We start from the raw sequence: 15,596 nt of genomic DNA, 5'->3' as shown, positions 1-15,596 counted from the left end.
TTCTCATGAATAAATAAAGTTTGAAACAAACAAACTCAAAATAACTTGAATCTACATCATGATAACTTAAATTTCAAAATCGCTGTGGTAGTCTGGTCTGCACATCAATCAAAGCTGTCAATTCATACTTGAGCTATGTCTGAACGTCTTTGAACTGAACTTCTTCGATCTAAACTTTGTTCTAAATTCTGTGTTTATACCACAGGTTAAGGGAGATCCTTGCCCACCTCGAAGATGACGCAATCCCCAAGAAGGACAGAAGAGGCGCCCTCGAATACGCAATAACAGTGCTGGATGCAGTCGCAGCCGAGGGCGAATCGTAAGTCGCTGTACATGTGTGTATTTTATGTCTATCAGATTCTGATAACATGGAAACATATCATCAAAGGGTGATATCCTTTAGTGCCGTTGTAGAAGTGAATTTAGTGAGGTAGCCATGAGTGTAGCATGTTAGAAGTGACCCTGGTGTTATAGCCATGAGTGTAGTTGTACAAGTGGCCCTAGTGATGAGGTGCCTTGTGTGCAGTTGTAAAAGTTCCCCTAGTGGGGTAGCCTTGTGTGCAGTTGTAGAAGGTTCACACTTCGAACAGATGCCAAACCTCTGAATCTCAAACTTAAACATACACGGAACGAAGGCTAGACATATTAGAAAGGCTCTACATCCACAAAACATACAACCGCATACACACCCTTCTATGGGACACTACATGCGGCTAGGCTTACCAACATGAAGCAACCCTCGCTTCCTCCTTTACGTTATCTCTTCCCACCATCTGGTCAAAGACGTGCCATCTTCCGTCCATCATTGATCATAAACGCTTGGATGAGCCTAAGTCCTAACACAACTATTTACTAAAGCCCCACGCCAAAACCAGGAGTCTTTCAAACCGATTTCCGCGGCACCGAGCGTGACCAGAGGACGATTCACATCAGCATTATCCTCTTTTTTAACCCACGAGGGGGGCGTAGTATACACCCTAATAACAAACTGGCGTTGTAAGATAAAGGAGTGAGGATACGAAGTTCAACACAGAAGGCTCTGCCTCAGTCTTAGCTGACTGCATACGGCGATTTTAGTGTTGAGTGCTTTCCTAGTAAGTGTAGTAAGAGTTTACCTAACACAAACGTGCATTAAGAATCGACTTTGTTTGACTGAACTCACCGCTGGCACCCATTAGAAATGTTATCTTTTATCCTGATGTACTGCTCCAAAGGTGTACAACAGTCGAAACTGTTTAGAAAAGTAGTCGTTCTAGACGCCCTGTGTCCGCTTGAGTACGTATCAGTATCTTGCCGATGTAGAAAGCATTGCGATGATAGACAAGCTATCTAACTCTACAGGTAGATTGATCTATTGCTGCTTTTTACCTCGTTTTTTGTTCTAACAGACCAACGCTCTTTCAAAGCTGTATCACTTAAGAAACAATCATATCTTCCCGTTTGTTATGATCAAAAGAGTCCCATAATACATTTGTCACTTGTTAAACATTCTTCGCAGCAGCAGCGTTCCACGCACACAATGTGACCAGTGCTTGTTGGTGTGTTACCCTTCTTGCATAGGCCACATGTTGCCTGTAACCCGCATGCGTAACTATCTGCCGATTTTTCCCTATCCCACCGCTGCCACCAAGTGTGAGAAGCGTGGTTTTTGCACACGACACGCCCTTCAGTCCCCAGTCGCAGAGCAGAAAATCTTGCCAAAAGGGTCAGGGAGATAGGTAAATCCACTCATTACGTGTTGTGTGTACATGTGGGTGTTGTGTGGTATGTCTTTTGGGTGAATTTCGGTGAATTTCATATCCAGTTGCACACCGTAAACACGGTTCTATGGTATAGAAAAAATGCTAACACTTTACTTCCAACACTGAATGAAACTATAGGGACTTACCCCTCTAAATTTTTGGTCAATCTCCGTCGACCTTGTTCACAGAATGACCCTTCTATCTCCAGCAGTGACGTCAGGAGCACACAACATTTGCAGGAGGGGGTCATAAGTATCAGAAAGTCCATGTCGCCCCCCGTCTCTGTTGAAGGTGTGCCGGTGGGCTCTAATGTACACTGCCTCCTTCACACCTCGCGCGAAGAAACTATGTTCTACGGTGCATGGGGACCAGTACAGTAGGTAGAGAACAAGTAGTACCCCTGCCCTTGAACTGGGCTTTCTCTTCCAGACACACACACACACACACACACACACACACACACACACACACACACACACACACACACAAATAGAATTACAAAGCCTAGAGACCACCCCATCCACAACGCCTGATTTTTTTACTAATTATAGCAGCCTTCCCAAGGACCAAAAAAGCAAGCACCCAAAAGACTGATCCACAGGGCCCTGGGACAGTGTGAGGTTGTTACAGTGAAGGATAAGGGATTCATATAGAAGCCATGGATTGTGAAAGTTTGTGTTACACAGGCTGCTTGACAGAATTGCAAAAGAGATAACCTAGAACCGAGGCACACCAGTTATTTGATTAAGAGTGGACAACTGAGCTGAGAACTGAGGTGTGCGGGTGAACTTCAGATCTGTCTACTTTAAGTTAGATGCCCACTTCTTTATTTGTTTGAATACGACGAGATAATTCATCAAAAATGTTGACAATGTATCATTAGATTTTTTGAGTATGAGGAACACTTATAACTTTTTCTCTCAAAACTTTCCTACTGATTTTAACAAGGACGTCAACTAGAAAGTAATGATCACAATGATTTGAAATTTCATTTGACATCCATTCTGTAGGTGGATATTCATAAAGGGTTTTATACTATATTGTGCTCCGAAATTGGAGTCGTGTACCTTATCTCTGGATGAGGCCCAGAATTTACTGGAGGCCCAGAATTTACTGGTCACCTCTCGTAATTTCTTCTGATGATTGCTTGACATTGTTTAAAGCAAGCCATGAATAGATGCTCTCCACGACGCAAGAGCGAGTATTACTCAGTATATAGTCGCCGTTATGCAATGATTATTACATATGTATACTTAGCGACGGGAACTATTTGATTTCCTCTTGAATTCATTCTCATTACAAACGCGATGTAATCTAGATGAAGGTGGATATTCGGTTTAGTGACGCCCCAACTCTGGACTGATTCAGTGCTGTGTTAGTGATATCGTCCGGTTATCAAATAACGAAGGCATCACGAGTACTGCGCTGGCAGTAATTTGGAGGTCCTCTCGGCGCTAGCTGCGATTGTGAGGCCAGCAAATATAATCTGCAAGGTCATGTCAGGACTCTCGGACCAATATGGGTAACCCTCTGTAAAGGTCATCGGGTTGACTTTCATAAGTTTGGTAGAATGCGAGAGTCGCTCTTCAGGCCATAGCAAGTACACTTTGTGGATGACCTCCTCGCGCGCGCTGATTTTTTCCTGATTTGAAAGAAAACTTTGAATGAAAAAAAAAACGCAAGGAAATTTGTATCTTCCCCGCTTTCTTTGAGAAGACAATACAAACAATGGGAAAGTTTTGTGTGGTGTACTTGTAAAAGTTGCAGTTGTGAGGTAGACATGAGTGTAGTTGTACAAGTGACTACTCAGGTAGACATGAGTGTAGTTCTGGTGACACCAACCTTGGATGTAGGTGTTGTATGTAATGCTAGGCCACCGCACTTGCGTCACCTTCTGCACTTCTTTAATACTGTCTGAAAAACAAGACTTAGTAACTGTGTACAATGATTGTCACTCAGTTTCTTGTTAAAACATATTGTCTCTATCAGGAAATTGCAGGCATCTTGTTTTTTGTCCATCTCTTTCTGTAGCGGTGCCATCCATAAAAGCACTTGCTATGGTCCTTTTGCAATAAACTATGCAATCATCTTCGCGACAGTACTGTCCACGAGGCGTGCATCTGTTGATGATTTATTCACGACTACATGGCCGTAAGTGGGGTCCAAATGGAAAGTAAAATGTCTGGTAGAAAGCTACGGCCAGGGGGAACATCAGAGGAAGCTTACAGAACGCGTGTAAAATTGCCTGTTGGTGCTCTATCCGTCCCATGAAATATAGGTAGGATTTTTTGTGAGCATGGTGTCAAATTACACAAGCGTAAACCTGAGAGGCTGAACTATCCTAACGCGGAATTTTGGCCATACAGAAGCGAGAAGGGATGTTTTTTAGTCCTTGCATGGCCAAGAAAGTCGGAACAGCGAAATAGATGATAGTGTTGGCACTCTATCTGTACGGAATTTCGGCCATACAGAAGCGAGAAGATATCTTTAGTCCTTGCAAGGCCAAGAAAGTCGGAACAGCGAAATGAATGATACAGTAGAATGCTTGGTAGAAAGCTACGGCCAGGGGAACATCAGAGGAGGCTTACAGGACGCGTGTACAGTTGGCTGTTGGCATTCTATCTGCACCTTGAAATATGGGTAGGATTTTTTGTGAGCCTGCTGCCAAATGACGCAAGCTTTCTTTGCGCGAAATTTCGGCCACACAGAAGCGAGAAACGAGATTTTTATTCCTTGCATGGCCAAGAAAGTCGGAACAGCGAAATGAATGATACAGTAGAATGCTTGGTAGAAAGCTACGGCCAGGGGGAACATCAGAGGAAGCTTACCGAACGCGTGTAAAGTTGCCTGTTGGCGCTCTATCTGTACCTTGAAATATGGGCAGGATTTTTTGTGAGCATGGTGTCAAATTACACAAGCGTAAACCTGAGAGGCTCAACTATCCTAGCGCGGAATTTCGGCCATACAGAAGCGAGAAGGGATTTTTAGTCCTTGCATGGCCAGGAAAGTCGGAACAGCGAAATGAATGACGGCACTCTATCTGTACAGTGAAATATGGGTAGGATTTACCTCAAGTTCGGACATGCTGGGAAATGACGCTATTAGCTTACACCTGAGATGCTGAACTATCATAGCAGTGACATTTGGCTCTACAGAAGAGATTCCTAGGATGCATGGCCAAGAAATTCGGAGCTGCAAATTGAACGCTGTTAGGAAGCTTGCTACTCTTTTCACGAGGACGGGAACAGTTGGGTTAACGCTTAGCGGCCTAAAATTGGAAACTACGCTCAGAGATTACTCAGGTCGCTCAGAAGTCTCTCGCAGGTCTCGCTAACGCTGCGGGATCGCTGGAGCGTTTCCTCTTTTCTCGTTATTTTTCTAGATTTCGGCAATCGCTGAGTTTGGCCAACAATTCTTTGCTCCGCGGTCACTGTTTGGTAATGCCCCTGTATGTCCCACAGCGTGCAAACCGCTTGGCGGACGAGTTTGTGAGCTCTACATGACATTTTCGGCAGTTAGACGCCCGAAGCTCTCACGATCATCGCGCTTATTTTAGAGATAAACTAATGTTCGCAGGTACCCAAGCCCCGTCTAAGGTGATGCGGGAGATAGATTGGCAGATATGACATATGCTCGTGTATCTTGGTGCATTTCAAATTCAATGCCGTTCTGGCTTTGACCAAATATTTTGAAAAATGGCCAAAGTGTTCCCGCTGTTTGCCAAGTGCTAAAGTGATCGCTGTCTGGTGGAGAGTACCGTGCCGTACTTATGAGCGCGCGCGTCCCTTGTCTAGCTGCCAAGTTCATTATCACGAGTCCACTCGAATCGTGTGGTATAACCTATTCATCTCTGGGACCAAGGCGCCGCACAATAACTTTTCACACGCTTCTGTTTTTCCTGACAGTCACCGTGGCTTTATCTCTGATATTTTATGAACATATACGTGGTTATGTACGATTGGTGGAGATTATAGGGTAATAAGCTGATGTGTGCGCCTACATAATGTAGTGCTTGCTTTACATCACTACAATTCTACTCTATTACACCACATGAACAAGCTTCGGCGTGCACAATAAGCCTCTTCGCGGTTCCCAATGCGTATGCGCAGATGTATTGTGATTAGGGCTGGGTACCGGTACAGCGTACCGGTACAAAACCGGTTTTTCTTATTGGACCGGTCCAGAAAAACCGGACCTGAAAAAATTAGGTAGACCGGATGTTGGACCGATTAGAAAATTAACAGATTATCCGATCAAGTATTCACACGTTTTGGTACTTGCAGGTGGAAGAAAATAACAAGAGTGAAGTAGAGAAGATTATATAGTCATTTCTACCAAGTTTTACAGTCAATCGTACGCCAGTTTGAGTCGAATACTCCACCAAACAGATGTCTTTGCAGTGAAATGGCATGATTGGCATGAGTCATACTGAATCAGGTCCAGGTTCAGGTCCGGACCTGAACCTGATCCTCTGGACCTGAACCGGACCTGGACCTGAATTTTCTGTACCGGTACCCAGCCCTAATTGTGATAGATATATCAGAGGTGAAGGCCTTATATTTGTGATCACTTCTTGTGAAGACCATGCTCATTAAAATGTTTAGACGTGTTAAGTTCACGTCTCAGTGCCTACAACTTAGATTTATTACCCACAATGTATCTCGATCCGCATGCGCAGTTGTCACGATGGACAGACTTATCGCAGAACATGACGTCACTAACTTCATATATAAGTTCGAGGTTCAAAAGCACACTGTCAGAGAGAAATGCAATCGAATGAGATAGGTGACATTGTTCCAAATGTCTTGTGGGATTCTTCATCTCTGTCTGCACAGGAAGTTGGTTCCAGACGAGGATGACCTCAGCGAAGTTGAACCGGATGCAGTTCCCACGGAGGTCCGTGATTGGTTGGCGTCGACCTTCACGCGACAGATGCAGGTTTCCACGAGAGCAAGGACCGAGAAACCTCGTTTTCGTTCTATTGTTCAAGCTGTTCGAGCGTGCAACAGAGTAGATAGGTGAGACCATTGGAAAATATGAATCTAATATAAAGATAAATGTATTACATAATATATTTCATATTTCCTAATACACTCCAAAAGTCCCCATAGTCTTTGCCATGTAATTAACTTATTTGTATGGATCTATAAGTGCAAGGCAATACATTCAAGAACAATCAAGTATAATATATGAGTTTCCTTGGATAGTCTAAATCCCTATGGTCTTCGCAATATTGTAAACTTTTTTTTTAATAGGTAGGTACGATTAGCTCATTAAGTAGTCACATAAAATATACAAAGCCTCGCACTCAACCATGGTTGTCTGAATTGTGCTTGTGTTTACAAATTTTAAGATAATATGATTGAATTGTTGCAATTCTGTAAATAACAAGTATTGTTTGTAATGATACGTGATTATTTCTATGAATCCAACAGGCTCTGCAGAAAACTATCGGGGTCAGGTGTCAACTACCCGCCCGGAGTGGTCAACTTGTTGAAGGTGGGTCTCTTAAGTCTTATATCAACCCTTGATGTTTGTCTTGCGCCAGGGTCACATTTTTAATCATGGAACATTAACATATGCAAATGAGGTAAAGCCAAGATGGTGAATACCAAGAGCACTAGTATGATGTAATGTAAAATAGGTAAATTCATGGTGTCATGACGTCATCAGAGAACATTCCAGGTCACAACAACTCACCCCACACAGTAGCCCGATATATCAAACCTGAGTGTCAAATTCAGGCACGTTTTAGAAGGTGGAAAATTGCGACGAGAGTTTTGAAACGATGCTGCCATCTTTAAACAGATTAAGTCAGGTTAGGGCTTGAACATTTAAAACTAGGAATCCGTACAGCCCTTAAAATGGGCCCCTAAAATGATTTTTTCTAAACCAAAACTGAAGGTTTCAGCAATCTGCGATTTTTTCCAATGAAGGAATTCCTGCACTGGGCTTAAAGTAGACCCTGGCCGCTTGCGCATGATGGTACGCTTTGCCCTAAGAAACAGAGACGACCGCGCCGCAGATTTTACATTCCGATTGCACGCCAAAAAAAACAGGGAAAGGAAACCACAGTAAATTGCCAGTCACCAGCTAGATCTGATTGACTGATGTAGACAGTTTTCCTGTCAATAACACCTTTATTTCACTATTGACAGGAACATCTTGCCATGGTTATACATTCTATACCCATTAATACCTCACGTCACTAAAGCTCGTACGGTATGATCATGATACGTAGGCTGAGGCAGAAGTTGTGATTAACATTCGGCCCGTTCCACTCTCCAACCCACGACCCCTATTAGCCTCCGAGCCTCACACGTGGGGAGACATGATAAGGAGTCCATTTCAAGTTGTTTGGTTGGCGTGTGATGGTGCATATAGATACGAGACAGAAGGTTCACAATCACAGGTTTCTATAAGAAGCTTGCTGCATTTTCTTAAGGCGTAGAGTGATCTTCTGAATGGAAAATTAGCCCACCGTTCCCATCAACGAAGCGGCAAGGCCACGAAAATAAATAATGCCAAAAGTCTTTAATGTAAAATTTCACAATTGTACAACGTAGGACGATAAGTGGGCTTAAATTGGACCCTACACGCTTGCCACTAGCCTTAAGAAACAGAGACGACCGCGCAGTGATGTTGCATATAGATACGAGACAGAAGGTTCACATTCATAGGTTTCTTTAAGAAACATGCTGTATTTTCTCAAGACACAGAGTCTTCTTCTGAATGAAAAATCAACGTAACGGCAGGGCCACGAAAATAGATGATGCCAAAAGAATTTAATGTCACATTTCACAATTGTACAACGTAGGACGATGAGTGGGCTTAAATTGGACCCTACACGCTTGCCACTAGCCTTTGCCCTAAGAAACAGAGACGACCGCGCAGTGATGTTGCATATAGATACGAGACAGAAGGTTCACAATCACGGGATTCTATAAGAAACTTGCTGCATTTTCTTAAGGTGTAGAGTGATATTCTGAATGGAAAATTAACCCACCGTTCCCATCAACAAAATGGCAGAGCTGTCAAAAGAAATGATGCCAAACGTCAAATTGCACAATTGTTAACGTAGAACGCTGAGTGGGCTTAAATAGAACCCTACACGCTTGCCACTAGCCTTAAGAAACAGAGACGACCGCGCAGTGATGTTGCATATAGATACGAGACAGAAGGTTCACATTAACAGGTTTCTTTAAGAAACATGCTGTATTTTCTCAAGACACAGAGTCTTCTTCTGAATGAAAAATCAACGTAACGGCAGGGCCACGAAAATAGATGATGCCAAAAGAATTTAATTTCACATTTCACAATTGTACAATGCAGGACAAAGTGCGCTTAAATAGGACCCTACACGCTTGCCACTAGCCTTTGCCCTAAGAAACAGAGACGACCGCGCAGTGATGGTGTATGTCGATACGAAGCAAAAGGTTCTTCACAATCATGGGTTTCTTGAAGAAACATGCTGCATTTTCTCTGCTCTTACTTAAGACGTGGAGTCATATTCTGAATGGAAAATTAACCCACCGTTCCCATCAACGAAGCAGCAGGGCCACAAAACTAAATGATGCCAAAAGTCTTTAATTTCAAATTTCACAATTGCACAACGGAATCATTCGCTTTAACCACTGAGCGGAATATTATTGACTGACTCGACTCACACTTGTTGAGGAGGCCTTCATGAAACGATGAACAGAAAAAATACTCTAATGAACGAAAGAGGGTATCAGCTTGGGCTTAGCGAATGGAAGAGCAATTATGAAAATTGTAGGAAAGAAAATCTTCAAGACTCCTGCTCTGAATACTTGCTTAAATAACAGTACAGTGACCCCAAATGCCTGCCTTAATAGATTACCTATGGAGACGTCTTGGTTAGATCTTAAGCTCTACCCGTTCTTACATCTGCATACTGAGGAGAAGTAAGAAATGTGAAGGGCTCCTTATTAAGGAATGACGCACGGCGTTTCAGTAGGTTCAGAATTCCTATTAACCCTCTGCTGGTGCTCGCCAAAAGACGTCACACTCGCACTGCACAGTTATGGTACTTATAAGTTAGAACAGTACAAGGGGCGCAGCATTTAGCAATGCACTTTCTTTTTCAGCAAAGATTGCAACTTTTCGTCATCGCTTTTAGTATAACCTCTGATGGCAAAATTTTTACATCATTACCACCGTGGAAATGGTGGTTCTGTAATCAGCTGGTGTTTTTAACTTGAAAGTTCATCTGTGTTGGTAGAAGTCATTCTTGAACTAGTTGAATTGTACTCTCCAACACAAAATTGAACTCACCCAAATTTTCGACTGAACAGCACCATTCCTTGACAAAGACTGGGGCTGTTCAGTCGAAAATTTGTGTGTGTGAGTCCAATTTTTGTGTTGGATAGTAGAGTTCAACTAGTTCAAGTGTTCTCTGTTCTCGTGTGTGCCTGCATTTAGTCAGGTAGCCCGCCCGTATGTATCACAAGGCGTAAACGGTGTAGTAAGTTACCTGGTGAATTGGATGTCCAGTTTACTATTGAGACGGTGTTTAAGCATTGTGAATACCTAAATGTAAAACAAACAAAACGAACTTTTAGACAAACATGTTACATGCCGGACTTAGAAATATGTCAGAAAAACGTTTTGTTATCGTTGACATTTTAAACATTCTTCCTTCTTCACAGAACCTCGATGACTGGTCGTTTGACGTGTTTGCTGTCAATGTAGCGTCCAATAGCCAGGCGCTGAGATACGTCGCCTATGAAGTCCTGAAGACATACGACCTGTTAGTCAAGTTCAAGGTGAATTTTTATACAAACAAGTGACTGAATTAGACATCTGAACTCATGTAAACCCGCATTGAAGTTCTCGTTAGCTTAATTACCGAATGTTTTCTGTGTCTTAATCGTCTAATAAGTGATCGTGTTTATCATTATTTATAGTAATATATTTGTAATGTATGTAATTTTATTCAACTGTTTTAATGATTTTTACTGAGTGTGTGTGTGCTGAAGTTCAATGTATCACACAATTAAGCCTTCAAGGCTGCAAAGTTGTACAAATAAATCATTCTGATTCTGATATACTTTTCTTAAATAGATGATAATTATTATACGGGAGAGTTACTCAGGTACAAGGGTGGATTTGGACACGCGCGCGTACGGTCCAATGAACAGTTTCCAACTTTATCAAGTTGCGTTTCTTATTACTTGCGTCTCTAACCTTCATCAACGCAAGTTATCACATAAAGAACTAAACCTTTATTGGTCTAAGAGCTTATGAATTATCCAATGAACAACCAATAAGGTGTCACTTTGGTCAGGTGGTCCATGTGTGGAGATGGTCATTTGTAGAGACTTTATTGTACTTGATTTTAGTGAATATCTTTTTGTTTTTATTCATGACCGTTCAGATCAACTCTGGGGTGCTGTTTAAGTTCCTGGACGCGTTGGAGAGCGGGTACGGGAAGCACAGCAACCCTTACCACAACCAGCTGCACGCCGCTGACGTCACCCAGACAACACACTACCTGCTGTACTCAACAGGACTCGTGGTATGGCTTATATACATTATCTAGTACAGACTACGACTAAGTACGACAATGTACAGACCAGGTATGACTAGGGCTAGACCAGGCAAGTCTTTCTTGCAAACATCGCGCAATGGACGTGCTATGATTACTGAAATACGACGTACTTGACATCTAAAAGGTCGGGAAATTGATCCCTATAGTCATGTTGCCCGTAATGGATTCGGTAAGGAGCCGTGAAACACGCGGTTTGGGCGGGAAAACAGATCGTCCGTAACCACCAAGATGTCGTCCGTAACGGATAAAGCATGGACGCTGACAGAAAAGGTATTGAAGAACCACCGCGTGGGCGAAAAGAGGAACTGTGGTCTTGATGGGAGGAGAAGAGGGATTTATTCTCAATGAAAGGATACAATATTAAAATTTCTGGGTCAACGACCTCCGTTTTGTGGTAATGTCTGAACACTGCGTTTTATTTTGCTCCCGGGGTAACTTTCTAATTCGTCTGGCAGCAATTCTGTATGGTGGGATCAGGGGGATTATTGTAGGATAGATGAATGGAAAAATGTCCAATCTTCTTTGGGTCAACGGTTCTTGTGAGAGTTTGCCCCCAATGTACATTCCCGGTGTGCAATTTTCGGCTGCCTTAGTTTGCAATTTGTTCTCCATACCTCTGAAGCAATTTCAATTTCTTCCAAGGTTCTCTCAACCACCCCACCATCGTATTTCATCCAAATGAATTAGAACTAGAGTTCGAAGACACCATACCTCTGTAAAATGTTTAGAGTTTTCTATTTTTCATTGTTGCGAATTTCTCACTGATTCTATTTTCCACACTGGTTCTCAGAAGGCAACAGACATGGGTATAGCAGGAATTTGAAAACAGGAAACGAGATAACGTATTCGGGGACCTTTTTCCGACCTTTGATCTAACTACCTGTCAGTGACCCCGACGTATCTAGCAGTGAAAAACAGCCTCTGGAGGGATATTTGACCTCGACGTTGACCTCTACTTCCACTGATACTCTTTACCCCCTTTCGCCTCCTGCTGCTCTACTATAATCAAACGCTGCAGACACACGAAAAACATGGGTCCTGATTAAAGAACTCTTCAACAGACCTGAGTCAGTCTACAGAAGTGCCCTTTGTGGCAGAGTTGTCATTCTCGTATAAGACTGTTAACATTTAGTCATAGCCGAACTTGTAGGGCTGAATCAATTAGGATTTTACCATGGTCATTACTGACCGAAGGGTACATACGGACACACATGCAAGCAAACAAACATTCCGAACACAAAAGCTCCGAACGCGAAGGTAACATGCCCACTTTTGCCCACTGGTTCTCATGAGGTAACAGACATGGCCATAGCAGGATGTTGAAAACAGGAAACGAGATAACCTATTTGGGGACCTTTTTGGGACCTTTGACCCCATTTCCTGTCGGTGTCCGCCGACGTCTCTATCATTTGACCTCACTATATTTAAATTGGTACGGACATACAAGCAAACACACACACAAACATTCAGAACACAAAAGCTCCGAACGCGAAGGTAACATGTCTGTTTCCCCACAGCAATGGCTGGCAGATGTGGAGATTCTGGCGGTCGTGCTATCAGCAGCCATACATGACGTAGAGCACACGGGCGAGACTAACAGCTTCCACGTCATGTCAAAGTAAGTACTAACCGCTTCACATTAGTCATCGATATAAAAGTCGTATTGTATGTATTGGAATAAGTTCACCCGTTCCGGCCAATGTAGTGCCTAGTGCCGCATACATCAGGCAACAAGTTATTATTGCTGTTTCAGTATCAGGGTATACTTTTATCGGTAGGGGTTGTTGGCTCATTGGCTCCAACTACAGTCGATGTGACTTGTTGCCGTGCTGCATTGGCTTGTTGACGTAATGTCAACATCCGTAACCGGAAACAAGATGGCACCTGCGTGACGTCAAATTCCAACATTGCAGTACCCATGGTCGCCGTTGAAAACAATATAATACATATTGTAATGCAGTACATTATATTATTGTATATATACTATAGTACATACATATACTTGTTATCGATATAAAAGTTGTATTATCAATATCGGAAACTGTTTCGCTCCGTCCAGAACCTTGTAGTACCTAGTGGCACGGCAGCAAGTTTCCTTGCTCTTTCAGTAGCAGAGTATATTTCTACAGGAGGGGTTACTAGCCCTTCTCCTTAAATATCTCCAGGCACCTCGAACATTGTAACTTCTGGGCTGTAACTTGTTGCCGAGCTACATTGGTTAGTTGGCGTGATGTCAAGAACCGTAACAGAAAACAAGATGTCGTCTGTGTGACGTCATCTCCCAGCTTGGTAGCACCCATGGTCGCCATCAAAAACAATATACTACATAATGTATTGTCATTTGTAAAACTTGTAAATAGAAACGTATGATGTAATCGTATCAGATAAAACACTATATATACAATAGAATCCTCTATAGTCTATATAGTCCATGGGCCAGCACCCCAAATTTCACATATCGGTACCCTCCGGGGTGGCAAATTCTCCTTGTTATTTTTGAATAGTAGAAGGCCTGTGGCATATATTTTGACGTGATAGCCATTCTGGTATGGTAGCTTTCTACCGGCTATCACCCTTCAAACCTATCACCACCTAAATGATCTGGAAATTTCGTGTCTTCAATAAGGGGGAGGGGCAAAAAATTAAACATCAATATTTTTCCACGAAAATTCACAGGCTGGTAGAACCTGCTAAGAGGATCATAAAAATATCAATTGATTTTTGATATTGTGATTCAACACGAAATTATGACCGCTTAAAATCATATTTTTTGGTGATTTTCTGGTGAAAAATATATACTTTACTTTCCAATATCGTTCATTTATTCACATTACCTATGGGGCCTTGCCTGATGAATTAGACTTACCGTACGTATCCTTCTCTGCATATTAAGCTTTAAATGATCGAAATCCATCAATGAAATCCGGAGATATGAATGTGTGAAGAATGACACATCTGCCAGCTTATAGTGACAATATCGTTGCTAAGGCCGTTGCTAAGGCTGTTGTTAAGGCGGTTTCAGATCGTACTCCACAACAAAACTGATGCAAAGAACTTACTTTTCTGTAGCATTTTACTCTGATTACATCAGTAGAAGTACAAGGAATCGTGTTAAAATGTTTAACATGTAACAGATGCAGAAATGTGTTTTTTTACGTCATTTCTTTCAGAATCGTTAGCAAAACTGTTGCTAAGGCCGTTGCTAAGGGTGTACTCTGTCATGTTTCAAGCCAAAACAGCAGAGAGTCAAGTTCTCTGACACGTGATTTTGCTCCTGTCATCTTGTAAATCATACTTAACTGTGAAAAATATCATAATTGATTGGAAATGTTAATTTGGGCTCTACATGGGGGTTATAAGGATACCTGAAAATGAATTACCTTGATTGCACACATTTTTTTACAAATCTTTTGCTCTTTTTCGTCATTTAGTAGATACCTTACTAAAATTCACAGCGTATATCTAGTATGTCGTACACAATGAAAAAGGCTCTGCATGGGGGTTACCGGGGCACCACATATGTGACACAGGATATGTGGATGCAGGACTGCGTCATGCATATTAAAAATTTATCTAGAAACAAGACCATAACAAAAGGTCAAGAACAAGGCTACTCTGGGATGAATACAAGTATATTGTACTTTTCTTGATCAATGATGGTATACATTATAAAGGAGGTTATATCGACATATATAGGCATATCTAGACATGTCTATATAACCTCATTGACTATATATCAGGTACAGTGCAGGTTTGCTGCGTTGGACAAACTGCAACACACTTAGTCTAATGGTGTGTTATTATGCCTGACCATTCATTTGTTAACATAAGGGCAAACCAAAAACAAAGTCTATAACAAAATTTTCATGTATGGAGACCCGTTAGAATGGAGCAGTGTAATATCTGGTGTAAAACGTAGCTAACTGAAGATTCTGGCAGGCTTGTAAAACTTGACACACTGGATACAAAACTACCGATGCCTTTTTCTACACTGCTGTAAATATTACAAAACTTACAACCTACAAGTTTCCACATGTGCATGTGCCTAGAACTAGGATGGTCTCCAATGCCTAAGGGAATTTTCTTTGTCATTGAGCCTGTAGGCTTGTTCTCATTTAAATGTCGAAATGCTGTCGCCTGACTTTACGCCTTGATATGGAGCAAATTATAGACAACATCACTGGTTCCTTCACTTTTCCACAACCCCTGTAATGTTTTACAAAAGATGCACAACAACATTCGTATTGGTTGATGGCTTACAATATTATTATATAATACAAGTC

At 42.1% G+C, this 15,596-nt stretch overlaps 1 protein-coding gene across 1 annotated transcript in view; it reads left to right on the top strand.

Annotated features, from left to right (window-relative positions):
- Positions 1 to 207: 207 nt before the first annotated feature.
- LOC118405728 (calcium/calmodulin-dependent 3',5'-cyclic nucleotide phosphodiesterase 1C-like) overlaps positions 208 to 15,596 on the top strand; it is a 34,806-nt gene continuing 19,417 nt past the window's right edge. The window contains exons 1-6 of the mRNA XM_035805407.1: positions 208 to 319; positions 6,578 to 6,760; positions 7,178 to 7,241; positions 10,412 to 10,528; positions 11,140 to 11,280; positions 12,831 to 12,931. Of these exons, the coding sequence (XP_035661300.1) occupies positions 6,675 to 6,760; positions 7,178 to 7,241; positions 10,412 to 10,528; positions 11,140 to 11,280; positions 12,831 to 12,931 (509 nt within the window). The 5' untranslated portion in view covers positions 208 to 319; positions 6,578 to 6,674. The remainder of the gene's footprint in view (positions 320 to 6,577; positions 6,761 to 7,177; positions 7,242 to 10,411; positions 10,529 to 11,139; positions 11,281 to 12,830; positions 12,932 to 15,596) is intronic.

The sequence above is a fragment of the Branchiostoma floridae genome, chromosome 18, assembly GCF_000003815.2.
Source record: "Branchiostoma floridae strain S238N-H82 chromosome 18, Bfl_VNyyK, whole genome shotgun sequence".
In the NCBI taxonomy this organism is placed as follows: domain Eukaryota; kingdom Metazoa; phylum Chordata; class Leptocardii; order Amphioxiformes; family Branchiostomatidae; genus Branchiostoma; species Branchiostoma floridae.
This window is presented reverse-complemented; position numbering and strand designations above follow the sequence as displayed.